Here is a 27,017-nt window from a genome sequence, read left to right as displayed (position 1 = left end):
GTTGTAGGCATTGTGTCATTTTGGGGAAGACACTGACTGAGACAGATATAGTACTTGACCTCACAGAAGCAGCAGTGTCATGGGAAGGCAGAAAGTTTTATAGATGAGTACAATACATAATAGTAAGAATGAAGTCCTAACAAATAGGTCATGTTATGGCAGTACCAGCAGGGTACCTCACCCAGCTGGAGAAAAGGGCAGGGAGGGAAGTGTGTCAATTGAAGTCTGAGTAATGAGGAGCTGGCCAGGTTTCCGGGGGAACAGGGCAGAGTGTGGTGGAGCCCCGGGCATAAGAGTGTATTGGAGTCAAAAGATCAGACCAGCTCAGGCTGGCTAAAGTGCAGGTGAAAAGAGATGCCTGTTCAGAGATGAGAATGGTAGGTTATAAAACTAGATTACTGAAGATTTTGATGGCCACATCCAGGATTTTGGAATTTAGCTTAAGATGAAGCTTTGAAAGGTCTTAAACTAAGCAGAGAAGGAATGGGATGTGAATTTTCAAAGTCACCTGATGTACAGTTGTGGGGAATCTGAGATGGAGATGGGTAGGAAAAGCATGGAGTACAAGAGACAAGAAACTATTTTAGTCAAATCACATATGAACGGAAGAGATACTTAGAAAAAAGAGCAGTTGGAGCTGCGACTAAAAATATGAACATAGATTTCAGGTACATTTAGGATAATATGGATAGCATTTGTATTGTATGGTGACAGGTTGGATTTGTGGAATAAAAACAAGAAAGAGGGAAATCAAGAGTAATCTTAGTGTTAGGCCTGGGCAATGGGAAAGGATAAAGGAATATGGGAACTATAGACAAAATTTGAGATTAGTTATCTTATTGGGATTAAAATAATTGAAGTGGATAAAAATGGATTATACAGAAGGCAGTATTTATCTTTAGATGGTATTGGACATGGGAAGGCTGGGAAGGATTCTTTTTTGTAGTAAAGTGCTTTGATCTTACATACTAAGCTTATGTGTATATAATTTGCTTAAGTACGATGGATTTGGAAGTCAGAATGAGAAATAAGGAGAAGGGAAATGCGATTGCCACTTGTCTTAAGTTTTTGGCTTTGGTTTTCACATGCATAGTATTCTACTCTGCTGCTCTCCTACTTAATCTCTAACCATCTTAACAATTTTGTGATTTTTAAAAAGTGAAATAAAAAATTATGTAAAATGAGACCACAGTGATGTGTAAGGGAAGTTTATGAAAAAAAAGGCCTTGGAAAAAACATAAAGCATAATGGTTGTATTGGTTGTTTTGGATAGCAGACTCCTGCTTGGTATCTGTCTTTTTGTAATTTTAGAATTTAAAAACAGCATGTATATTTGAAATGACTTATATATTTGTGTCAGAATTAAGTATCTAGAGCCTCTATATAAGGAGATTAAGACAGAGACCTATAAATGTTGAAATATATTAGACACTCACTTTTCCTGTTACCACGTAGTGCTACCATGTAGTGGTCATTTATTTAGTTCTTCAAAAGTTTTTGAGTAAAAACCAATTTATAACAAGCCTAAAGACTGGCAAACAGGGTAGCATACAGTCAGTTTTACCTTTGCAAGGTGCTATGAGGTTCATAGATGTTTTGTGGATGCTCCTAAAATATCAATTAATGAATGAAAGACATCAAAATTTTACTTAGTTTGCACATGTATCAGTAAGCTACATGTAGCACAAGTGATATTTCTGCCTATTTTGTTTCAAAGATCTTAATATCAGTGCCCTAACAAACTACACTGAAAATAAAATAGGACATGGTTTTAACTGATGATTAAGAAATCAAAATAGTAAAATAGTAATCATATATTCAGAGTACTCTTTGGGAGTGGGAATCTAAAGAGGGAAGAATTAAAGACAGAGTCAATAAAGAAGCTTCAGGTAGTTTGATAAGGAACCATTAGATGTATAATCTTTATGAGAACTTTTAAATCTTGGATTTTCTTTCAAGTTTATTTATCAATAAATTTTCATACTAAAGAAATAAGGAATTAGAAAAGATTCGAACCAAAGATCCCAATATGGGAGCTCAGTACATCGATGTTAATCATTTAGACATCTGTATAGCACCTTGAGGTGTGTTCTGTGGGCGGAAGCTTAATTGTACTGTCTTGGTAATGAAAAATAGTGTGACCCAGTCAATACAGGAGGGGAGGAGTCGGTACAGGAAGATTTGGTAGTTCCCTCCCTCCCTCCCTCCCTCCCTCCCTCCCTCCCTCCCTTCCTCCCTCCCCCCCTCTTTCTCTCTGCTGCTTGCTTGAATTTTCTTTTCCTCCATTCCCTCCCTCCTTCCCTATTCTTTCCTCCTTTCTTCCCTCCCTTCCTCCCTTCCTTCCTTCCTCCCTCCCTCCCTCCCTCCCTCCCTCCCTTCCTTCCTTCCTTCCTTTCTTCCTTCCTTCCTTCCTTCCTTCCTTCCTTCCTTCCTTCCTTCCTTCCTTCCTTCCTTCCTTCCTTCCTTCCTCCCTTTCTTCCACTTTTTCTTGAAAAGAATATTTCTCAGAAAACTTATTTCCTCAAATTTGGGTGCAAATGATAAAGGCTGGAAATATTAATAATACATCAAAATGACTTAAGAGCATTGCTCTTGTTTAGCAATATGTAGGTTCATGTTTTTCTTTTTTGTTGTTGTTGAGGTGCCAGCATTTGAATACAGGGCCTCAAGCATACTGGGCAAGTGCTCTGTGTACTTTCACATTTTAACTTGATATCTTCTACTCTATTTATCTGATAGAGTGTTCTGGTAGATAATATTGTGAGGAACACACACACACACACACACACACACACACACACACAACTTTAAGTTATTACATCCTCAGGCCTTCAAAGGAAATGTGTCATTCTTTTCCTTGACTATTACTTAAATAACTATGAAATTATCAGTCTGTACATTATTATTTTTGTTGTTGTTGTTGGTCATGGGGCTTGAACTCTAGGCCTGGGCACTGTCCCTGAGCTCTTCAGCTCAAGGTGAGTGCTCTACCACTTGAGCCACAGTGCTACTTCTGATTTTCTGGTGGTTAATTAGAGATAAGAGTCTCACAGACTTTCCTGCCCGAGCTGGCTTTGAACTGCAATCTTCAGATTTCAGCCTCCTGAGTAGCTAGGATTATAGGCATGAGCCACTGGCGCCCAGCTGTATAAGTATTTTTTAAGCCAGTCCTGTGGCTTGAACTCAGGGCCTAAGTGATGTCCCTGAGCTCTTTTTTGCTTAAGGCTTACACTCTACCACTTGAGCCAAAGCTCCACTTTTGGATTTTTTGTGATTTGGAGATAAGAGTCTCATGGACTCTCCTGTCCAGTCTGGCTTCCAAGTATGATTCTCAGATCTCAGCCTCCTGAGTAGTTAGGATTACAGTCATGAGCCACTGACTCCAGCAATCTGTATAATTTTAGCTTTAAAGTTGTTTTTGGTCTTTGAATTCCTTCTTTTCCTGTGAGACTACAGATTTGAAGAATCTCATAGAGGGTAATGACTTTGATTCTCATTTGTTACAGACCCAGTTATACATGCATCTGACAAACTACTCCGTGAATAAGCATAATGAGCATTTTGAGCGAGATGAAACAGAAGACAAAGGCAGCAAGCGTTCCATCAAATGGTTTACAGAATTCCTACAAGCAAATCAACATGATGTTACTAAATTTTGGAGTGATATTTCAGTAAGATTATCCCATAGTTGTAATCATCTTGCCTCAGCATTAATTTAAAACACCACCAAGAATTTTAAAGAATAGATTACACTGGGCAGATAAAGAGCATTTTTAAGCAGATCTTGACAAGTGGGATTTTGTCAGTAGTGGCGGGAGAGACAGAATCTAAGTGTGAACAAAGTGCAGTCAAGGCATAGTGATGTGAACATTGGTGAGGGTTTGTGAGAGGTGGTGCATAGTGTCATGTGTGGTTTGTTGGAGGTTTGCAGGAAATAACTGCTGAGAAGATGTGTTAGGCTAAATTTTAGGCCAAACTTGGTAGACAGTGGGGAGTAGTAGTAGTTATATGAGCCCCAAAAGAGTCATGCATCTAAAAGACAAACTTGCAAGTGGGTGCAAGGCTGATTAAACATACATTAAAAACACATGAAGACAAATGAAGTGAAAAGAATGGTCTGAAAGAAACCTGCGGAAAAACGAGGTGAGGATGAGATTAACATGGATTATTAAATGATTCAATGTGGTTTTCAGGAAGAGTTGCAGGGAGAGCTGATATAATGCGGAAAGAAATTATTTAAGAAGATAGAGAGCTTGGGTTTGCATATGAAGGAAAGAAACAATTTTAATTCTTTATTCAAACATTCATTCAGTGAACAACATGAGCTTATATCTGGTTGGTAGTTCAAATTCATATCATATAAGACAAAGTTCCAATACCCAAAAAGTGTGGAGACTAAAAGGGAAAAATGCACACAAGTCATTCACAGAATGTAAATACAACAGGAGAGGCATGTACTGGTCTGTGGGGCTGAGGAGGAAGAACATGAATAATAGGTTTAAGAAGTATTTGTGGAAGAAGGGCACTGACAGCTGAAGTGTGTGTGTGTGTGTGTGTGTGTGTGTGTGTGTGTGTGTGTGTGTGTGTGTGTGTGTGTGTGTGTGTAAGGCAGGTAAGGCATCTTCTCTCTTTATTGCGGTCTTCATAGGAATTGGTGGTAAAGACTCTGATTGTGGCAGAACCTCACGTCCTGCATGCGTATCGAATGTGCAGACCTGGCCAGCCTCCAGGAAGCGAAAGCGTCTGCTTTGAAGTGCTGGGATTTGATATTTTGCTGGATAGAAAACTAAAGCCATGGCTTCTGGAGGTAAAGTATTCTTTCTTTAAGAAAGAAGAGGTTATGACAGTTCTTTTTTGGGTAGGGGGAGAGGGGGATTGAATTCAGAGCTTCTTGCCTGCTAGTCAGATGGTTTGCCATTTGAGCCACTTTCCAACTCTTTTGGCTTTAGTCATTTTTTCACGTAGCATCTCAGGCTTTTACTAGGACTTGCCCTCAGACCATGAGTCTCCCATCTCTGTCTTTGGTATAGTTGGATTGCATCTGGGGTTCTGTTAGGTACATCAACATACTTTATGTAGTAAAACAAATGTATGTGTGGGTTTTTCCCCATGGCCCTGGGTTTGAACTCAGTGCCTGGATGCTATCCCTGAGCTGTAAAAGTTCTATCACTTGAGCCACAGCTCTGCTTCTGGTTTTTGGTGATTAATTGGAGCTAAGAGTCTCACAGACTTTCCTACCCAGCTGGCTTTGAACTATGATCCTCTGACTTCAGCCTCCTGAGTAGCTAGGATGACAGGCATGAGCCATCAGTGCCAGGCTCAATTTTTTTTTATTCTCATTTACTGACAAGAATGGAGCCTAAATATGGTATACAGGAGGAACACAATGAAGACTCAGTGGCTAGAATAGGTCTAAGAATTCTCTAAAATAACAATAAAGGAAATAAAAAAGAATTTCTCTTCAATAATTATCCCTCATCATTCTATCCCTACTTCTCCTTCTGAAAGAAACATTCTATCATGACCCTAGGGGTGGGGGTGATGGAACTGCAGAGCACTTCCTGAGAACACCATCTCCTACCACAGCCAAAGTCATGAGTGCTCATGTGCACTGATAGCGTTACCTGGCCACTCTCTCAGACCTAGGACCCTGCATGCTCAAAGTTTTAGATTAGGGAAGTTAAAAATGAGTGATAGTACTTTTCTAAAATTAGCATTTAGGGAGGGAAAAAAAACAACTTGTTTAAATAGGGATACAGGTGGACCCACTGCAACAATGAGATGTACAAGACGCTATGTCGAAAAACGAACTTTACAACTTTGGCACAGGAGGAGGTGCAGGGTGGCGGGAGGGGTGGGTAGATGGGAGAGCAGGGATGGGAAGGGGAAACAAAGGAGGAGGCAACAATGCTTGATAAGAAATGTACTTATTACCTTGCCCATGTAATTGTAACCCCTCTGTACGATATTTTCACAATTTAAAAAAATGAGCATTTAGTGAATTTCTAGCCCCAAGAGAGAGTATAAATGTGGGTTTGCTTTTACTGAGTAGCTACTTGCTTGCTTTGTGCTCTCTACCTTATGGTTCCTACCAATTGGTGAGCTCTAGATATTATTTTTCCTTCCTGTGAAGGCCTGGGCTCCCCGTAAAGGCTCCCTTCTCCCTTGAAACTTCCCAGGGGGAAAGGGCTCCAATTTGTTTATCAGTCAGTATTCAGTGCTCAGTACCCCAAGTGGCGTAGATTCTCTTGGTGCTTGTCTGGCCTCTCTCATGTCTAGTCTGTACTGCCTTTAGGTTTGTTAATCACCTTGGACAAATAAGTGCTCATAATATTTTTTTGGTTATAGGTCACATAATAGCATTTAGAAAATAAAAATTAATGTAAAGGAGGAAAAAATTAGCTTTGTATAGGATTTTTGTTGTTCATACCTATATTTCTATTACCCATAATGAACCTTAGAAGTTTTCTTCTTTAGCCAGACTTCATACAGCAATTTGCTTTCAACTCCCTGATCTGACCTGTCTTCTCATGGCCATTGAAATACTATGTTTAGGCAATTAGCACAAAATATCACATATCCCAACAACGTTGGCAGAATTTTCTTTCCTTCTTTCTCTTTCTTTCCTTCTTTCTTTCTTTCTTTCTTTCTTTCTTCCTTTTCTTTCTTTCTTTCTTTCTTTCTCTTTCTTTTTTTCTTTTCTTTCTTTTCTTTCTTTCTCTTCTCTCTCTCCCTCCCTACCTCCTTCTCTCTCTGTCTCTGTCTCTCTGTCTCTCTCTCTCTTTCTCTCTGCCAGTCCTGGGGCTTGAGCTTACTGCCTGGGCACTGTCCCTGAGCTTCTTTGCTCAAGTCTAGCATTCTACCACTTGAGCCATAGCACAAGTTCTGTGCTTTAAGGGAGTAAAGCATCTCATGGACTCTCCTGCCCTTGTTGGCTTCTATCTGTGATCATCAGATCTAAGACTATTGAGTAGCTAGGATTACAGGCATGATCCACCAGAATTCATTGCTTTTAAAGGAAAATATTGCTATTGCTATACAAGATATAACAGCAATTGACTTTCATTTTAAATTGATGATCTGTTAGTGATTTTGAAATGGGAAGTTGTATCTGTAATGTTAATTTTTGTATAGTCAAGTTGAATAAATGATAGGTGAGATCAGAATAAGATAGATTGTATGTGTGTGTGTGTGTGTGTGTGTGCTTATTTACTCACCTATGAGTTAATATTGTGTTATATTTCTTAAGAGACAGAATGCCCTGCTAGCTGTTTGTTTGTTCTTTCTTTCTTTCTTTCTTTTTTGTCTATCCTTAATCCCAAGAGAATGACACCTGAGTAGGTTTGCCTATCTTTTGCTTCCACATCCCCTGGATACAAAAGAACTTTGCTGTGATCTATGGAAACTTCATCTTCTTAAGGCCTGCAGTTTTCCTCTTTAGATGAACTGCTTTGTCTGCAGTAGTCTTTTCCTACCCTTAGCTGTGTTTTCTTCCAGCCTCTGCTACTTGTCCTTCATCCTGATGGGGAGGAGAGATGAAGGCATGCACATGAAGAGGAGAGTCTGAAATCATTAGAGGGATAATGGCTTTATAAATATTTTAGTTTTCTTTTAAAAAAGCATTTCCCTCACCAAAGCTCTCCATTAGATTGCTAAATCGGAATTGACTGGCTGAATTGCTTAATGTTTTTTAAAGGCTGAAAGTACTCTGTTTCTTCCATCTTTTATCCTCTCCATCATTCCACAGACTCATTAAAAACTCTGCAGTCATCAAAACCTGTGTATAATGAACATTTAGTATATTGAAGGAGTTAAATGAACCATTTTTAGATCTTGCTTTGCATTTTGCTTCCAGCAGAAATTGTAGTGGCACTGCTGATATACATCATTAAAAACCTTTTGGCGCCACCAAGTGGAAAAAAATAGAAGGTTCTTCCGAGAATGTGAAAAGCCTCTTTTTTTTTGTCTGGCTTGGCCATGTAGCAAGTCTGGCCTAGAACTCATGATCCTTCTGCCTGTCTTGACTATGCCAGGAATTACAGGTGTGCACCAGTACACCTGCAAAGTTTTAGCAAATTAGAATAATCTCAAATAATGTTAGGAGTGGAAAAACTGAAGAACTTTTCAAGCATAGAACATAATTTATGGAATGAAAAATTTTGTTGAGTATGCTTTTAAAACTTTACTCGTAAGTTAAAAAGTTACTCACTAAGTTACTTACTAGTCATTGTACTAGGTGTGGGGATATAAGACGAATCAGATCAAATACTGTGGTCTAATGACTCGGGTGTTTTTATTCTTTTTGATAGAAATAGTTATAATTAGGGACACAGGATCAACAATAAAATGATTCATCTCTCTGTGTAACTGTGTGTACTAAAGCTTTACAAATGTCCTTGCAACAACACTGGAGTTGAGTTTTGAAGGCTATAGAATTGGGGCACAGATTGGGGACTGTGAAAAACTAGCATGAAGGTCAGAGGATTGCTGTTGGGCAGAGGAAGAGCACGGACCGCTGCAGAGGCCTTGGTATGTACATGAAATGGCTGACCTTGTTCTGAAAAGAAAGCAGCTTTGGAATGTTAATAGTATTTACTAATTTAACTTCTTTATAAGCTGATTACTATTATTACCATTATTATTATTTTGTGCTGATGCAAGGCGCAGGGGGAGGGTTGACTTCCTCAGGGTCTGGGCATTGTCCCTGAGCTTTTGTGCACAAGGCTAGCGCTCTACCACTTTGAGCCATAGCTCTACTTCTGGCTTTTTGGTGCTTAATTGGAGATAAGAATCACAAGCCTTCCTCCCCAGACTGGCTTTTGAACCATGATCCTCAGATCTCAGCCTCTTGAGTAGCTAGGATTATAGGTATGAATCACTAGCACCCAGTTGTCAATGTTGTTTTATAATCTTATTCTATGAGGCACCAGCACTATCGTTAATTGTCTCATAAATTCCAGAGATTTGAATTCGTCAGAGATTTGAATTCATCTGGTAGAAGCTTTTAGCTTTTTCATAGGAAATAAATTTATTACTTTCCCCTTTCTCTGAACTTGTGAGAGGAAATGCTTAGAGCTTTGAAGTAATGGAATCATAAACTCTGTTTCTCAAACTCACCTGGGATAATGGTATTGTCAAATCATATGCAGGCTCTTTTGTCTTTGAGAGCACATCAGAGAAAGGGAATTAGCCCATCACCTTCAGTCAGCTACCAACAGGGAAGTGAGTATCTGATCTGACGGCTTCTGGAAGAGCTGCTGTGCACCCTTCAGGGGGGAACACACTCACTGTGTTTCAAAAAAAAAAAGTGGATTGTATGTGATGCATTTAGAAGATTACATAAATTGTGTGAATATGTATGAGTAGATAGTATCTGGAATACTCTTCACCAAATGGTTAAATAACACACTAGGTAGTGCTGTTACATGAGATCCTTTGTGTTGTGTTCTTCCTGTTTACTCTCTGTTGTTGTTGTTTTGTTGCTAACCTGTACCACCTTTGTACTTAGACACATGGTAATGCTGGACAGGGTTCAAGTGCAATGCTGTGTGTCCTCCAGTACCAGTTGTGGAATTCACATGGTCCGTCATCTCACCTCTAGGGTGATGGCTTTGCGTCATTACAACTGGTAGCACTTAATTTCATTGAACAACCCCGAGGGTAGATGGGTGGTCAAGGAACTAAGCTGTGTAGCATTGCTTACTAGCAAACAACTGATTTAATGAAACAATTTTCTTAACTACCTGCTAAGTCAGTTAATCCTCACTACAACACTGGTGAAATTCAGCGGGAACAAAGACAAAAGTAATGTACTCCAGCCCTTGATGAATAAAAGTAGTAGATTATTTTTTAATGGATTTTAAGACATTTACCATTATTTCTTTCACCTTGATGAATTTCTGGACATGGATAAGGCCAGATTGCAGGACAGTCACATATCTAGCTTATTTATTCCTACTCATCTTTATACCATTAGAAAATGGTATTGAGGTTTGTCTATAGCTACCTTCAAGAGTCAGGGCCTTTCAAAATGAAAATTGAGAAATTATTGTTTGAGGAAGGTAGAAAGAAAGAAAGTTAATTTTTCTAGGCAGCCATAGATGAATTCATCAAGAAGATGTGATGGTATTTCAATGTGCTTGATAAATAGATGTTTACAGTTATCATCATCATTATTACTCTCCTTTCAGCTTTTTGTCAATATAAATCACTATTAACTTTCCTAAGCTAAAACTTAGATTACACAAGATTGTGGCTTAAGAGAGAATGGCCAGGTAATGCTGTCAGTGAATCAACATCCTCAGCTGAAGACAATTGACATAGGGGTTGATGCTCACAAGCAATTGTCTGCATTCCCTTGGCCAGTAGGGGTGTAGGGGTAAAGCTGTGATGATGGGCCATCCACCATGTCGAATGTTGACCTTTATCGTAGAGCTTACTATTGATAGAAGACTCACAAACATGCGTTGAATATTTATTGACCTTCTGCCATTGGGCTACCCTCATTGTGTACTTTGCAAATTTTAGATTAACAGAGCCCCAAGTTTCGGAACTGATCAGAAAATAGACTACGATGTCAAAAGAGGAGTGTTGCTCAATGCACTGAAACTGCTGAACATCAGGTACTGTACAGACTTCCTCCAGTGTTTGGGTCTCATACCCTCATTTGGCATAAAGGTTTGCATATGAAAATTATCCGTTATAATACAATCTGTCTTTAAACTCATATAGTTGTGTGTGTGTGTGTGTGTGTGTGTGTGTGTGTGTGTGTGTGTGTGTGTGGTGACAGTCCCAGGGTTTGAACTCAGGGGGCCTGGATGCTGTCCCTAAGGTGGTGGTGTTGTTTCCTCAAGGATAGTGCTAAACCACTTGAGCCACAGCTACACTTCTGGGTTTTTTTGTGGTTAATTAGAAATATAAGCCTCATGGACTTTCGTGCCCAAGCTGGCTTCAAACTGCAGTCCTCAGATCTCAGCCTGATATGAGTGTGCACCACAACTGCCTGCTAACCTCACGTAGTTGTTGATTTTCCTGCCTTTCCCTCACAAAGTCCTTGTGGTACACGTGCTTAAGTCACAGCGGTGGCGTAATTATGTAACATGGATGATGAAGTTGAACTGAAAAGCGTCTTTGAGTTTCTAGCTTGCATTCAAGAAGGTAGAGTAATGTCATTCTTTCTGATGGAGGCATAGAATTCCATTGTGTATATATACCACATTTTCTTGATCCATTCATCTACTGAGGGGCATCTGGGTTGGTTCCATATCTTAGCTATGGTAAATAATGCTGCAATAAACATGGTTATGCTGGTAGCTTTAGTGTGGTCTTGTTTATAAACATTTGGGTAAATGCCCAAAAGTGGGACTGCTGGGTCATAGGGGAGCTCTATGTGGAGTCTTTTGAGGAACCTCCATACTACTTTCCAAAGTGGTTGAATAAGTTTACACTCCCACCAACAATGAAGTAAGCCTCCATCAGAAAGAATGACATTGCCCCATTTGTTAGGAAATGGAAAGACTTGGAAAAAATTATATTAAGTGAAGTAAGCCAAGCCCAAAGAAACATAAGTCCCATGATTTCCCTTATTTGCAATATCTAGTATATGTATGAGTCAAGCAGAAAAGGTCAGATAAGGTGATGTTAGGAAAATGAACCCTAAGATAAGTATTTTAAATGTTTTTTTCTTTCATGCATTTGTTTCTAACACAATTATAAGATTATTTCTTTGTTGCTTTGTATGTCCCTCCCCCACAGTATAACCCCTGCTTTCACTGTATTTGATGTCGGTATAATTTGTGGAGGGGAAGGGGAAAAACAAATCGTTTAAATAAGGATACAGGTGGACCAGTTGCAACAATGAGAAATACAAGTTGTCATGTCGAAAACGAACTTTATAAGTTGGGGGCGGGGAGGATTGGGTGGGGGGGGAGGGAGGATGGGAAGGGATGGGAAGGGTAAACAAAGGAGGATAAGAAATGCTTGATAAGAAATGTACTCATTATCTTGCCCATGTAAATGTAACCCCTCTGTACAGTATTTTCACAATAAAAAAATTTAAAATAAAAAAAGAAGGTAGAATATTGAGAGTCCTTCAGGAAATCTCAAATGGGGAATTCTTCCCTTTTCCTTCCTAGGCTTTCCCGCTATGCCATGCTACTGTGGAAACAAAAGAGAAGCGCCTAGTTGTTCAGTGAGGATTGGTTTTCTCACTGAAAACCACATACAGCATTTGAGAGAAATGCTTGGTGGGTGCCGTGGTGGGCCAGCTGCAGTGCACATCAGTATGAATTTTACATATGAAAAGCTTTTGGCTCATTATAAAAGACATTAGGTAGATGTTTAAATCAATGGAGCCCAGTGTGGTTGTACATGTCTCTAATCCCAGCATTCCAAAAGTTGAATCGGGAGGATCAAAAGGTTTGAGGTTAGTCTGGACTACATAATCAGATGTAAAAAATAAAATAAGGTTTACTGCATTACTGTGTGAAATGGTGAATTGTTTGTTATTGTAAGGATTTGCACAAAGCTGGGCACTGGTGGCTTACACCTGTAATCCTATGTGGGAGGCTGAGATGGGGAGGATTGTAGCTTAAGGCCAACCTAGGCAGAAACGCTTATAGGCATCCCTTTCAACAGAAGTATAAAATAAACTGCTGTCCAGGAGCTTGTCAGGAAGCAAGACCTTATTTTAAAAATAACTGGTATATAGCAGAGCTGGTGGCAAGACACCATAGTAGAGAGCCTGCCTAGGAAGTGCAAGGCCCCGAGTTCAAACTGCCAACAAAAACAGTGGACAGAACGTAGGGTGTTGGATTCAAGGACTCCTAAGGCATTTAGGCCTGGGGTTTTCCTATTTCACTTCATTCTGATTGTCATTCAGGAAGTCTAGAAGGGCAGGTACTGAACTGAGAAGTAGCTTTATGTGAAAAAGCATCATTTAAAAAAATGGATGAACACATGAACAAGTTTAGCATGTTCAATGTGGTTTCTTTTTGGTCTGATGAAATACTGGCCTGTCTAAATCCTACTTCTATTTTAGTTATAAAAGAAATGAGTGGAAAATAAGGAAATGAGTTTAGTTTGGTTCATATACAAATGCATTAAATAGGGCTGGGAAGGTGGCTCAGTGGTAGAGCGCTTGCCTTGCATGCATGAGGCCCTGGGTTCGATTCCTCAGCACCACATAAGCAAAAAGAAAAAAGCCTGAAGTGGTTCTGTGGCTCAAGTGGTAGAGTGCTAGCCTTGAGCTGAAGAGCTGAGGGACAGCGCCCAGGCCCAGAGTTCAGGCCCCATGACCAGACCCCCGTCAGTCCCCCCCCAAACAAACAAACAAACAAACAAAAACAAATGCATTAAATATTTTGGATAATTTAAGAAATGGGCCTATGCATCTTTGTTGCATAGTTTAGGTTTTCTTTGGCATATTTTTGGCTTTATAAATGATAATACCAATTCAGAAGTTATCTATGGATCTTTTTGATCCTTTTCAAGAATATATATACATTATATTGTATATATATATACTATGTATATAATATAGTATATGATATAGTTATATATATTGAACATTCCAATTCCTTTATATTACATATGGTATAGTATATATGGTATATATATATGCTATATATACATACTATATGTATACACACACCATATATATATATATATATATATATATATATATACATACACATAAACACGTTGGATTGTTCAATACCAAAACTAAGGGAAATATGAAGTTCATCTTTTGAATCTTTCTCCATAGAGAGTTCAGCAAGAGCACTTGCCAGTTAGGTTGTATTATGGGTGTACCTTGTTTCCCACCCAATGGAAGGCTATGGATCGGGTGTGTTGGATTTGTTTCTCTGTAGCTGGGTCTATGCTGAACATACTAAACAGGAATGGGGAACACTGGCAAAATTTTTGTGTATTTATCAAATAATATAGGACTAATCCTCTATGGATCATTTTAATGTTGGAAGATTTTTTTCTGTGATTCCATAAAGCTTCTCTGTGTTTTAGTCAGATGGCTTGGAATTATTTTTTTCATTGTATTTCTATATTTTTATTTTTCTTGCCAACATTTGGTCTAAGGTCCTTCCATAGTATAATGTAATCATGACTCTTCTATCTTATTTCCTTTATTCTTCAACTATTTTAGTTTGGCTGATTATCTCATTTTTTTTTCACATAACCTGATCACTTCTTCTTACTGATGATTTATTCTATTGCCTATCCAGAATGCCTTCTCTTACTGTATGCCAGATCTTTATTATGAAATCTTCCTTTTAACCCAAATTAATCTTTCCTTTTCTTGAACTTTAGAAAGATTTATAGTCTACTTTATAGCGTACCACTTTGCTTGCTCTCTTATGCTCTGGGCAGGGCTGACTTTTCCATGTGATTTAAGCTCCTTGAAGTTAGAGTGTATGTTTTGCAGTTCTCCACATACCTTAGCATAGCACTTAACTTACATGGCTCCATAAATACCCAAAGTTCATTTACAAACATATGCTTAGGTGTATGACTTTAGAAAAGTGTATTATTGCTCAGGATAACTTGTCATGGCTGCTGTGAGCACAGTGGCTCAGCTTAGATTCAGAATTTTCTTTTCTTTTTAAAATTTTTGGTGGTAGTGGTATTCACTTTGTCAGAGTACTCACACTTGCTAGGTGGCTCAGTTGCCATTGAGCCATGCCCTATACATTTTTTTTTTTTTGAGATAGATTCTTATTCTCTTCATGGCTGGGTATGATCTGTGTTAGGCTTCTTGTTATAGCCCAGATAACAAGCACACACCATAGGGCTCAGCTCTGATTTGAGAAGGTAGCTTGTTAACTTTTCTATGTGGACTGGCCTCTTGCCAATCTCGGCATCCCACATAGCTAGGATTATAGGCATTAGCATTAGCTATTGGTGCCTGGCTCTGATTCAGAATTTTTTAAAAAACATTAGCCTTGGAATCTTTAGAGATAACAAACTATGAGCGTGCCTATAAGCAGAACAATTAGCCAATACATTTTCTGTTGTGTTAGTGTTCCTGGGTTGGTAAGAAGAGTCCTGTTCCTATTTCTATTATACTCATTAAAATAGAATCTAGAAGAAAAATCACAGTACCATAAATCCCATGTCTTAAATGCTCATTAATCAGATTAAATTTAAATGAATTATTTATTCCTTATTTAGAACTGATTCCTGAGCCAGGTGCTAGTGGCTCACGCCTATAATCCTAGCTACTCAGGAGGCTGAGATCTGAGGATTTTGCCAGCCCGGGCAAAAAGTCCGTGAAAGTCTTATCTCCAATAAACCACCAGAAAACCGGAAGTGGTGCTGTAGCTCAAGTGGTAGAGTGCTCGCCTTGAGCTGAAGAGCTGAGGCACTCAGGCCCAGAGTTCAAAAAAGAACGAATTCATGGGATACAAACTTGAAGTGTTTAATAATAGCCTGGACTTAAATATTTGTTCTCTGGATTCCTATGACACTAGTGGGAGTTTCACTTCACTTTGAGCACACCTCTGTATTTCTTCTAGCACCTTCTTTGTCTCATTTTTCTCTATTGGGTTCTTGCCTCAACTCTCTTTTCTTTCATGTTAGTTTCATTCAGAGAGAGAGAGAAAGAGAGAGTGGGGAGAGAGAGAGAGTGTGTGTGTGTTTGTGTGTGTGTGTGTGTGTGTGTGTGTGTGTTGTATCATTTGTAGGGATGATGATAGAGTTTGTATTCTACAGAATGCTATCGAGGTATAGATAGATTGGGGTGCCATTTGCTAGCTTTGACCCAGGCTGGAGCTCTTGTCTTTGAATTGTCAGTTTTCTGCTAACCATGTATACTGGATGTTTCTGGTCCTGTAGCTGCTCAAAAAACTCAGAAAACTTATATTGAGCAAGAAAATAAATAACAATGAATGGATGAATGTTCTGATGGCTATTAAATTCAACATAACCAAAGTTGAATTGTGTTCTTGTTCAGTGATGTTCCTCCTGCTGGGTTATTGGTTTTTGGCTTTTTAATTGCTTGTGATATCACATATCTTCACCTCACAGAGGCTAAATCTATCCCATATATATATATATATATATATATATATATATATATATATATATAGAGAGAGAGAGAGAGAGAGAGAGAGAGAGAGAGAGAGAGAGAGAGAGAAAGAGAGATAGCATTTTTAAGAAGACTGTATTCTTTAGAATTGAATATCCCAAAATAAAGAAAATTTCCTCTCTCTAGCATCTCAAACTAGTTCTTCATATTTTGTTTGCATTGTTACTGCCCAAACCATCTTTACATGAGGGTCCAGGGTAGAAATCTGGGAGCTCTTCTTCACTCTTTCCTTTATTGTAACTAACTGTATCCTGTCAGAGCTATGACTGTCATTTACTTCTTCTCTCCAAATTTAAGATCGCATGTGTCTTTGACTATTTATTAGCTTCTTTCCTGCTTCCATCTCCTATTCTGCCACAGCAGCTTCAATGATATCATGAAAGAGAACAGTTTTGTTTCCTGGCACGTTTGTAAGTTGGAGTTTTGAAGGTAGTCCATAGATTGAGTCAAACTGGCTCTTTGAATGTCTAGGGCCATGGCCTTATATTTTGTATGATCTTCTTGATTAATTGAATGAGGTTTTATATCAACGTAGCACCTCTTCATATCTTTCTGCTGTAGAAGCTGGTCATTTGGCCTTCTTACCTGCTTCTCTTTGTTTTACATCCATGACTGGTACTAGATAGCTGAGGGCAGAATTGGATTTTCTTTTCCTTTTCTTCAGGGTCCCATGCTGTACCTGATAGATCCTTCACTGTGGCTTGTAAGAGTGTGAGCTGGAAAGTCATGGAGGACCTCATAATTACTGTTCTAGTTACATGGGAGGGAAGAGAGAGAAACACTATTTACGTTAAAAAAAATCCCACAATAAGACTTATGTACAAATCGGAGTTGTAATGAAATTTTTATGATTGAGAAAATAGAAAGAGGACTGTGCACACTCTTTTCAAGCCAATGATGGCTCAGGCTTGGGATTTCTGTCCTAACTGAAAATATACTACAAGTGTCAATATAAATGAGAGTGCCTATAGGTAAATGATTTGTTGAAGATGGAGAAGAGAAACACATTTCTTAATTACCTAAATTGATCTTTAAAAGACTTTTGGGAGGGACATAGCATTATTCTGAGCATTTTGTAGATGAGAAACATTCAGCATTTAATTGACCCATCTAAGATTACAGAGCTACTAAGTTTTTAGGATGGATTTTGAAACTAGGCCCATCTAATTCTTCAAGACCAAAGTTGGATTAATAATAAATTTTATAAACTTTGATTTCAATCTTTACTATATTGCTTCTTCTGCCAGTTCTTCTTATAGGACTAATAAGTGTGTTTGTTGACTCTAAAATGTGGTCTTGTGTTTTGAATTTTAGGACCAGTGATAAAAGGAGAAACCTGGCCAAGCAAAAAGCTGAGGCTCAAAAGAGGCTATATGGTCAGAACTCAATAAGAAAGCCCTTACCTGGTTCTTCTGACTGGGAGTATCAGAGACACCAGTTGGAGAGGCGGAAAGAAGAATTGGTATGAGCACTGTATTGTATGTATGTATGTATGTATGTATGTATGCATGCATGCATGCATGTATATATGTATATACGTATGTGTGTGTGTGTGTGTACATATGTGTGCTTTGCACATGTACATTCAGTACTGAGAATCAAATTGAGGGCCTCATGTATGCTAGGAAAGTGCTCTTACCACTCAGCTATATCTGCAGCCTGGTGTGAACATTTAAACAAAGTACACTCATTTTGATTTGCATGACCCATGGGTTTAATTTGTAAAAATGTCTTCATTTCTAGAAAGAGAGACTTGCTCAAGTACGAAAGCAGGTCTCCCGAGAAGAACATGAAAATCGACACATGGGGAATTACAGGTAACTATGCTACCATTTTTATTTAGATGGAAAAAATTGAGAGACAGAGAAATCATTCAGTATTTTTCATCCTTTTAGAAACTGTTCTTTCATTTAAAAATCATATTTTGAGCACTGTTCTTTCACCTGGAGAGAGAGAGCTTCCTGTTTAAGATCTTTCAGGAAAGAAAAGGTGGTCAGCAGGCAGATGGTTCTGATATGAGAGACAGCTCCTGCCTTCTAGATTCTGGGATGCCTCTCAGATTTTTTAAACTACTGTTCTTCTGTGAATATAATTGGTTATTGGTTATGTGGTATTTTAAGAAAGTAACATTTTGTAACACTCTTTTTGCTGATGTGTAGTGGTTGCTGTACTTTGTTTTAAATCCAAATACTCAGGAACCAGGAAAATAAGAGAAATATGTGAAAGAGCCAGTTAGAAGAGTAGCCAGGGTTGTAGACTGTGTTGACTGGATAATCATAAGATTACCCTTGATACAATCAAAAGGACATCCCTAAGTGCCTTGTGATTTAGGAGAGCTTGTTTTGCTCCTTAAGCTTTAACATTGTCTCACCAGGATTTGGAAAGGTGAGTGAAGGAAGAAGAATTATTTTCCTGCCTACAAAGTAATGAGAAGAACACGTGCCTTTCACCTTGTCCCACCCTGTTCTCATTCAGTTACCCCAAACAGAAATCATCAAGACTACTGCTGTCTGCTTGGGTCCTTCAATAACCACACCAAAATAGAACTTAACCCTTCTTGCTTATCACCTATATCAATTGGCTTCCACAACTTTCCCACGACCAAACCCTTATACTGGATCTTTTGTAACTATGCTGTTTAATGATGCTTTCTAGGTAACCCATAATTTATGTAACAATGGAAAATTGATGAACTTCTCATAGCTGCCTGTCTCCATTTCTAGCCCCTAGTAATAGAACAAAGCAGAGGGCAATGGTTATGTAAACAGCTGATCTTAACTATTGAACTATGAGAGCTTCCCATTTCCCCCCCTCTTTTGTTAGTTTTATTTATTTAGTCTTAAAACTTTTAAATTATCTTCAAGTAGCGGTACAAAGGAGTTGCCACTTAGCAAAGCAGTTCACAAATACAACATATCTTGGTCAATGTCACCCCTTTCAGAATTCCCACCCAATCCCTCCCCTACCTATCCCTTCTCTCACTGTTTTTAGTTTTGTAGGATATACATTGGATTCTTGTCTTTTATACAAATGGGTTTATCTGGTTTTATTGTAGACGAATTTATCCTCCTGAAGATAAAACATTACTTGAAAAGTATGAAAATTTGTTAGCTGTTGCCTTTCAGACCTTTCTTTCAGGAAGAGCAGCTTCATTCCAACGAGAGCTAAATAATCCTTTGAAAAAGATGAAGGTAAGAAAAAAAAAAGTGTTTATACATTGAAAGGAAAAAAAAGCCAAATTGTATGTCTTTAAAAACAACTCACCCCAGTCTTGGATGTAAAAATGTTTCCAGATTTCCATTTGAACAATTGGTAAGATTTTGTAAGAAATCAAATGACTTTCTAAAGATACTAATCAGACAAGTTGTGAACAGAGAGATTCATATTATAGTATCATTATAATAACACACCTTCCTACATAGATTGGTACATGGCACAGGATTGAGAAATCCAATGAGTTAATGTTTTGTGCTTTTTAAAATTTCAATTCTAACAAAGATTGTGAAGTGGTTTTTTTCTTTATACCATATAGACCTGACATACTGGTATGTAAGAGTGGGTGGTAATTAAATACCCCACCCCCTCCTTTCTCTTTTTTCCTTACTTTAATGAAAGGTGTCTCTGATGCACTATAACACACCACTTCATGTTGTTTTGCTGGCCACAGTTGCTTGCTTGGGTCTTCTGCTGGTTTTTCTTGGAATGAGTCATATATGAACTGTAGAGGCCTTTGTACTCTACTGGGCCTAGAATGCCAATATGGCTTAACTCTTATGTCTGAGGCGATCCAATAGGATGTTCAGAACACCCTGGAGTTGAGTGTATTTTTCTCTTTCTATGGTATGGTAGCAGAGTAGCCAGATCTCTTACTAGAATATTTCAGGGTTCTAAAAGGGAACATTTCAAGAGGATTTTCTTTAACCCAACAGAAATTCTTTGCCTATGGTAGACCTGCCTACCTCTGTCCTGACTTGACAAAGGATTCCACAGTAGAAGTGGCTACTCATCTCTGCTCACTTGGAAAGAACCTGCTTCCTCTCTGCAATAAAGTTCCTTTATATGATTTCTAGATACAGCTTTCTGTTTTAAAATATGTGTTGCTTAGTTTATATGTTTTTTTCTAGTTGTTAGGATGAAAACATTGTCTGTTGTGCTCTTTTATCTAAATAGAAACAGAACTACTTAAGAGCTTGGGCTCTGTCCCTTTTAAAGGAGATGTTGAAATACAAGTTATAAATATATAAATAATGTTCAGATATTTTTATAGGCTAAATAACTGTGCAACAGTGGTTATGGCTGTTTCTGTACAACTTTTGCTCTGGTTTGCATCCCTTGGAGTTTTGTTTTCTTTTTAAATTTTCCTCTGATGTCAAGATGATTGTAGAAGATACCAAGAGAAGATTGCCAGCAGAGTTTGTATATGTTCGACCATTGATAGCTATAGAAAGAAACTCTTTCATAAAGCAATTCAGTAATTACAGTTTGTAAAGAGTTTCATTAAGTAGTTCCTGTTAACCAGATTCTAACATTAGATTGTTTCTAAATGAACCATGTAGGTCAATTATCAGTTTTTAGGGTGAGGTTTAATATTTTGCATTAATTAGGATAGGAGTGGATGAGAATTTAGTCTAGAAAATTAGAGCTTCTGAAAATTTTTGCGTTTAATAAGGTAACTTATTAATGTATTATATTCTAAAATTTAAGTAGATTCTGAAACAAAAGGATTCATTTGTGCTTAAGAAGTAATGTGAACTATATTTCAGCCATGTGTTATTTATATGGTCAGATTTTAGTAGAAGTTTTAAGAGAATTTGTTATGATTATTTATTTATTTATGCAGTTCCTGGAATTTGAACTCAGTGCCTGGTGTGGTCCTTGAGCTTTTTTTTGCTTAAGGCTAGTTCTCTGTCAGTTTAGCCATAGCTCCACTTCCACCTTTTTTGATACTTTGTTGGAGATGAGAGTCTTGCAGATTTCCTGCCCAAGGTGCCTCTGAACTGTCATCCCCAGATCTCAATCTCCTGAGTAGCTAGGACTACAAGCAAGAGCTCTCCTCCCTCTCCTCCCCTCCCCTCCCCTTCCTTCCCCTTCCCTCCCCTCTCCTCTCCTCTTCTCTCCTCTCCTCTCCCCTCGCCTCCCCTGCTCTCCTCTCCCCTGCCTCTCCTCCTCTCCCCTCCCCTCCCCTCCCCTCCCCTCCCCTCCTCTCTTCCCCTCTCCTCTCCTCCCCTCTCCTCCCTTCCTCTCCCCTCCCCTGCTCTCCTCTCCCCTGCCTCTCCTCCTCTCCCCTCCCCTCCCCTCCCCTCCTCTCTTCCCCTCTCCTCTCCTCCCCTCTCCTCCCTTCCTCTCCCCTCCCCTGCTCTCCTCTCCCCTGCCTCTCCTCCTCTCCCTTCCCCTCCCCTCCCCTTCTCTCCTCCTCTCCCTCCCCTCCCCTCCCCTCCTCTCTTCCCCTCTCCTCTCTTCCCCTCTCCTCTCCTCCCCTTTCCTCCCCTCCTCTCCCCTCCCTTCCGCTCTCCTCTCCTCTCCTCTCCTCTCCTCTCCTCTCCTCTCCTCTCCCTCCCTTCCTTTTTTTGTTTTTGCCAGTTCTGGGGATTGGACCCAGGGCCTGGGCACTGTTCCTGAGCCTCTTTGTGCTCAAGGCTAGTGCTCTACCATTTGAGACACAGGACCTCTTGCAGCTTTTTCTGAGTAGTTTATTGGAGATAAGAAAGCCTGCCTAGGCTGGCTTTGAACCTGGATCCTCAGATCTCAGCTTCCTGAGTAGCTAGGATTACCAGCATGAGCTACCAGTGCCTGGTTTATTTATTTTTCTCACAGGATAGTGTTAGGGCTATCTATATAATATTTCATAAATATTCATAGCTTTGGAATCTCTCAGAGATTATAGTCTTAACATATTTTTCGAAGGAGGAAGATATTCTGGATCTTCTTGAACAGTGTGAAATTGATGATGAAAAGTTGACGGGAAGAGCGATTAGGCCTCGAGGACCAAAGGTGCAGTATCACTTCTTTCCTTAGAATCACCGTGCACACTGCTAAGTATGCTTGGCTCCCCCCTGATATTGTCCTTCTAGGAGTCATGCTGCTGTTGAGGAACTGAAGGCACCATGTGTCCAGCTCAGGTAGAATTGTAAAGATGACACTGTCTTATACTCAGAAGAAATGTTCTTTTCTTAGTATCCTTCAGTTTTTAGTATTTTCCTCATATAAGTGATGGCCTCTGAGTCATTCTAAGAGGGACCTACAACTAATACCATCATTTTAAGCTTCATGTCAAGTTTTTCAACTAGAGACAGTGATCAGACTTAAGGAATCAGACTCATTGAAAAGGAGCCTCATCTTTTTTTTTGACACAGAAACATTGGTAGTGGGTTAGTTAAAATGGGAAAAATAAATTTTTTTTCTTCCCAGGAAAAATAATTAAGAGCCTTTTATGCATGCTAAACCAAGAAGGCATTTGCTTCACTTGTATCTGCTCTGGGATAATGAAATCCATGTGCTCTTCTGATATATGTCAAAGTCCTCACTAGTGCAAAAGGAAGGTATTGAGTGAGAGACACATTGGAAACTTTTTCATCTCATTCTTCCTATTTTACACTTTAGCCTTATGTAATCATCTCCATGTCTTTAACGTCTTTAGGCCATCCTGAGTTGTCATGCCCTCATGCTTATCTTTGCCTCTGAAATGCCTGCCTGCTTCAAACAATACTTGATTTGTTACTTTGTTGATTACTAACCCCTTCCTCATCTAGCTATACCTTTGCTCTATCTGTGAAGCCTTTCCTTGTGAGTCTACTTCGACTTGAATCTTTCCCCCCATAAAATAGCACTTGAACACAGAGCAGTTGTGAATTTACAAGTAGTTATTTGTCAGAGGTGGTATGAAGTTGTGTTAGATGAATAAGCACTCAACATCCATTAGTTAAATTTGCTGAATGTGTCTGTAATAATTCTACATTATCTAGTAGAAGAGCACTTAGAAAGATAAGCCTGAAATCAGGATATCATGTGGCAGGCCCTGAAAGAGTGAATTGCTGCACCTAGGAAGAATAGGAGATGCTATAGTCAGTATGGATGACTTTATAAAGGCATTGGCTTTAGAACTTGATCTTGAAAAATTAGAAGTGCTGTACAAATTTAATAGTACAATGGAGTAGAGGAACATTGAAGGCACAGACTTAGGGAGGTGATACTCCATTGAGAGTTGTATAAACAAAGATTTTTACATTGTGTGCGATTCAAGTGGAAGGTTATTGGAAGATAGAATGATACAAGGGGAGCCTAATGAGAAATATGTGTCTGGGAGACCTTTGATGTCAGGCATTGCTCTCTGGAATATTTAATTGATAATTTCTTTGAAAAAATGCATTCAGGCTATTTGCAAGAGTGAATAAGTTCATGGGTCAGGACTTCATTTTATGAAATAATGAGGGATTTCTAAGCTTTGTCTATGAAAGATTGCAACTTGACAAGTCCAATATGTGATACCTGGGGACACTGTTCATGGCGGAATGTGGCAAATGCAAGTTCCCCTGGGCATCTTACATTTTCTTTTGTTTAACTCATATATAAAACACTTGTCATACAACAAAAGGCATCCTGATGGAGGGCCAAATTCACATTGTTTGTAGTTTCAACCCTTTTCATTCTAGGCAAGTAGAAAGAATTAACAATGTATTTGTTGAAGTGAATTGGATAGTTCTTGTCGTTAAATCCAGCAGTTTTTAAAGTGGTTGAAGTGCCCAATTAAAGTAAAAACATTTTTATATCTTTTAACCTTAACGATTTGAAGTGAGTCAAGCTTCAAAATGAAACTTCTGTTTTAGAGGGATGATATTATACAGGTGATGTACAGAGTGGTTACAGTTACATCAATGAAGTAAGGAGTACATTTCTTTTTGGAAAATGTCACCTCTTCCCTCAGTCTCTCTCCCAGTTCACCCCATTCCTCCTGCTTCATTTGTTCACCCTTTGTCCCTCCATTTCTGTGCCCTCCATTATCCTCCCCCACCCCAAACCAAACCAGACAAAAAGAAAAGAAAACAAAAACCACAACAAAGAACAAAACCTCTTGCTTACATTCCTGGAGTTCACTTAGATAAATATTATTTTGTATGATCAGATGAACATAGGCATTGAACCTTTGAACTGTGTGTGAATGCCTAGAGTACTGTATAATTTATCCAGACCCTGTATATATTAGATTTAGCTTTCACATAGGAGAGGAAACATTTGTCACTCCAAGCCTGGCTTACTTCACTTAACATGATTTGTTCTAGGTCCATCCATTTCCCTGCAGGTGACATAATGTTATTCTTTCTAATGCCTGTGTAAAATTCCATTGTGTAAGTTACTCATCTGGGCTGTTTTTACAATTGGCTATTTTGAATAGTGAAACAATGAACATGGATGTGCAAGGGTCTTAATGGTATCCTGACTCATTATTAAGAAACCATTTAAGTAATTATTTGGAGACCCAATTCAATTAATAGTCATACAAATACAATTTACCTTTTAAATTTCAAAATCATAGTTTATTATAGTTTATTATTGTGACAACATGTAAACAACATAAATGTGCTTTGATATTAGAATAACTTAAGTGACTTACAATAATAAGTCACTTAAGTTCTCAAAGAAAGTTATTTTTCTTGACCTGTGCTATGTACATGTGTATTTGTTTTATTATGTATATATCTATCTACATTTTATATATAACTGATTTTATAATTAAGTTGGACATGAAAATGAGTAACATGGTTATCCCATAAGCTAATATCAGTTTTCAATTCTACTATATAGTTAGGGTACTGCTGTGACTTCTAATTTATTTATCAGAAAGTCCCCAATGCATTAGAGGTTCAGCTCTAAATTCCATATGATTCTTTACAAGGTTGAATAACTCACTGCATATGTCAAGCTCCTTAAGAAAACTTAAATTTATTTGCTTGCAGAAGGAAGGCACTCCTAGTGAGGCTAATTGTACCATCATTTCTTCTCACTCTGTTAAACTTCTGAGGAAACATCCTTCCTCTAGGGCCTCTAGACTATCAAAATGTTTGATGATGGTTTTACTGATAAAGTTTTTATGCATATCTCTTTGAACATTGTTAGTGCTCCCTAATATTAGATCATCAAAAGGTGAACATCTGTGTAAATACAAGCTGGTACCGTAGTGTATTCCTGCGTTGGTTCTATTTTATCCTTTGCAAAGGCTGTACCTTTAAGACGATCATGGTTGGACTTGCTATGTATGCTAGGCACTTCTTGAAATGTTATTTCTCTCTTTATCTTTCATCCTCCATTGTTACACTGGAGGATATACCTTCTTTCAGTGAAATCCCATGGTACCCAAAGGATTTCATTAGGTGTATGCTAACATCGAAACAGTTTTGTTTGATTTAACAGAGAACAAACCTCTAGTATACAACTGCAGGAACTTCCCCCACCAGGAGTTGGAAGCATCTGGTGTGTGTAACAAATAGTCTTAAAGTGACTGGATTACAAAACTAGCTGGTTTTCACTTTCTGAAATGAGGTAGTCCCATCCCCCTTCTTTTCTCTTCCTTCAGCTGGCATCTCTGGAAACATCAATTGGGAGATTGGAAGGAAGTGATTCTGGTAGAGATACTGGAATATAATACCTTGAATTTTGAATCGTTGAAGATTTACCCTTCTATGTGTGTGTCTGTCCTCCAAAGAATCATGCCATACTGGCTTTCCTCTTGTATCAGTTTGTTAACATTATATAGCTGGCAATGAAGAACATGTTAGTCCATTCTGCCCACACTTTATGTGTCAAAGTTAGGAAGCCTTTAAAAAGACAGGATTTGTCCATGACCAATTTGGAAAGCAGATAATAAACTGCAAATTTTATTCTTATAAACATCAACAGCAGGAGATAAGTGTAGCTTAGTGCTAGACCACCTGATTAGCATGTGTATACCACCAAGTTCAATTATCAGCATCAAGAATAAGTAAGTAATTTCATACCACAGTGAACTAGTCACATGAGGAGTGCCTCTCTGTTGGTTGCCCCTGATCTAAGTGGACAGGGTGGAAGACTCTGCTTTAAGGTGCAATCTTATTTATACTGGCTTCGGTGGCTGTTGCTTTCTTATTCTCTCTGTCCATCCCATCTCTTTTCTCCTCCCCTTCACATTTATTGAGTGAATCTTAATAGGTCATTTCTATGTGAAATGAAGAAAAACTGATCAGGCTTGTGCTTTTCATATTTGGTATTTCTCCTTGATTTTTGTTAAGTCTTTGTTTATGGATGCTGTGGTTCTTTATTACTGTCATGTAGTAAAACAGTATTTCTTCCTTATGCCCTAGTTATATTATTTAGGAAAGCATCTTCTTTGGAACCATTACCATTAGTGGATGCTCTGTCTGAGAAGCCATTACTGCAGTAGTGTGTAGGGGGATTTTCAGCCTTCAGTGAAAAGCAGCAAGCACTAGGGGGAAATTAAAAATAGCAACTCTTTATGGTGATAACGTTTTTTTGAATCCTAACAAAATAACACATGCATCTCTCTTAGCCCTTGTGTTCAATGCCAGAGAGCACTGAGATCATGAAAAGACAGAAGTACTGTAGCAGTGACAGCAGTTATGAAAGCAGCAACAGCTCTTCAGAATCAGATGAGAATGAAAAAGAAGAGTATCAAGAGAAGAAAAGAGAAAACCAAGTTTCGTACAGTTTTAAGCTCTCTAACCACTGCAGATTAATTCAACAATCCAGTAAGTCAATCTCTTCTAATTTACTTGATGCATGAAATGAAATTCTTGAACTCAGTAAAAACACCTTGTGCCAAATTGAACCCTTGTTGTCGTGTGTAAGGAGACCTGGATTCTACCCTATGTCCTTCCCTAACCAGACCTGGGCCTATCCTTTAATCCCTTTCTGCTACTGCAAATAG

At 38.6% G+C, this 27,017-nt stretch overlaps 1 protein-coding gene across 7 annotated transcripts in view; it reads left to right on the top strand.

Annotated features, from left to right (window-relative positions):
* The window catches only part of Ttll7 (tubulin tyrosine ligase like 7), a 129,181-nt gene that overhangs the window by 56,036 nt on the left and 46,128 nt on the right, over positions 1-27,017 (top strand). For all 7 annotated transcript variants that reach the window (XM_070007431.1, XM_070007432.1, XM_070007429.1 and 4 more), the window contains 8 exons: positions 3,507-3,671; positions 4,649-4,807; positions 10,528-10,622; positions 17,417-17,564; positions 17,846-17,919; positions 19,158-19,293; positions 22,007-22,093; positions 26,640-26,838. In XM_070007431.1, coding sequence (XP_069863532.1) covers positions 3,507-3,671; positions 4,649-4,807; positions 10,528-10,622; positions 17,417-17,564; positions 17,846-17,919; positions 19,158-19,293; positions 22,007-22,093; positions 26,640-26,838 — 1,063 coding nt within the window. The remainder of the gene's footprint in view (positions 1-3,506; positions 3,672-4,648; positions 4,808-10,527; positions 10,623-17,416; positions 17,565-17,845; positions 17,920-19,157; positions 19,294-22,006; positions 22,094-26,639; positions 26,839-27,017) is intronic.

This window comes from Dipodomys merriami, unplaced genomic scaffold, assembly GCF_024711535.1.
Source record: "Dipodomys merriami isolate MVZ:Mamm:240054 unplaced genomic scaffold, mDipMer1.0.p SCAF_7, whole genome shotgun sequence".
Taxonomy (NCBI): Eukaryota; Metazoa; Chordata; class Mammalia; order Rodentia; family Heteromyidae; genus Dipodomys; species Dipodomys merriami.
This window is presented reverse-complemented; position numbering and strand designations above follow the sequence as displayed.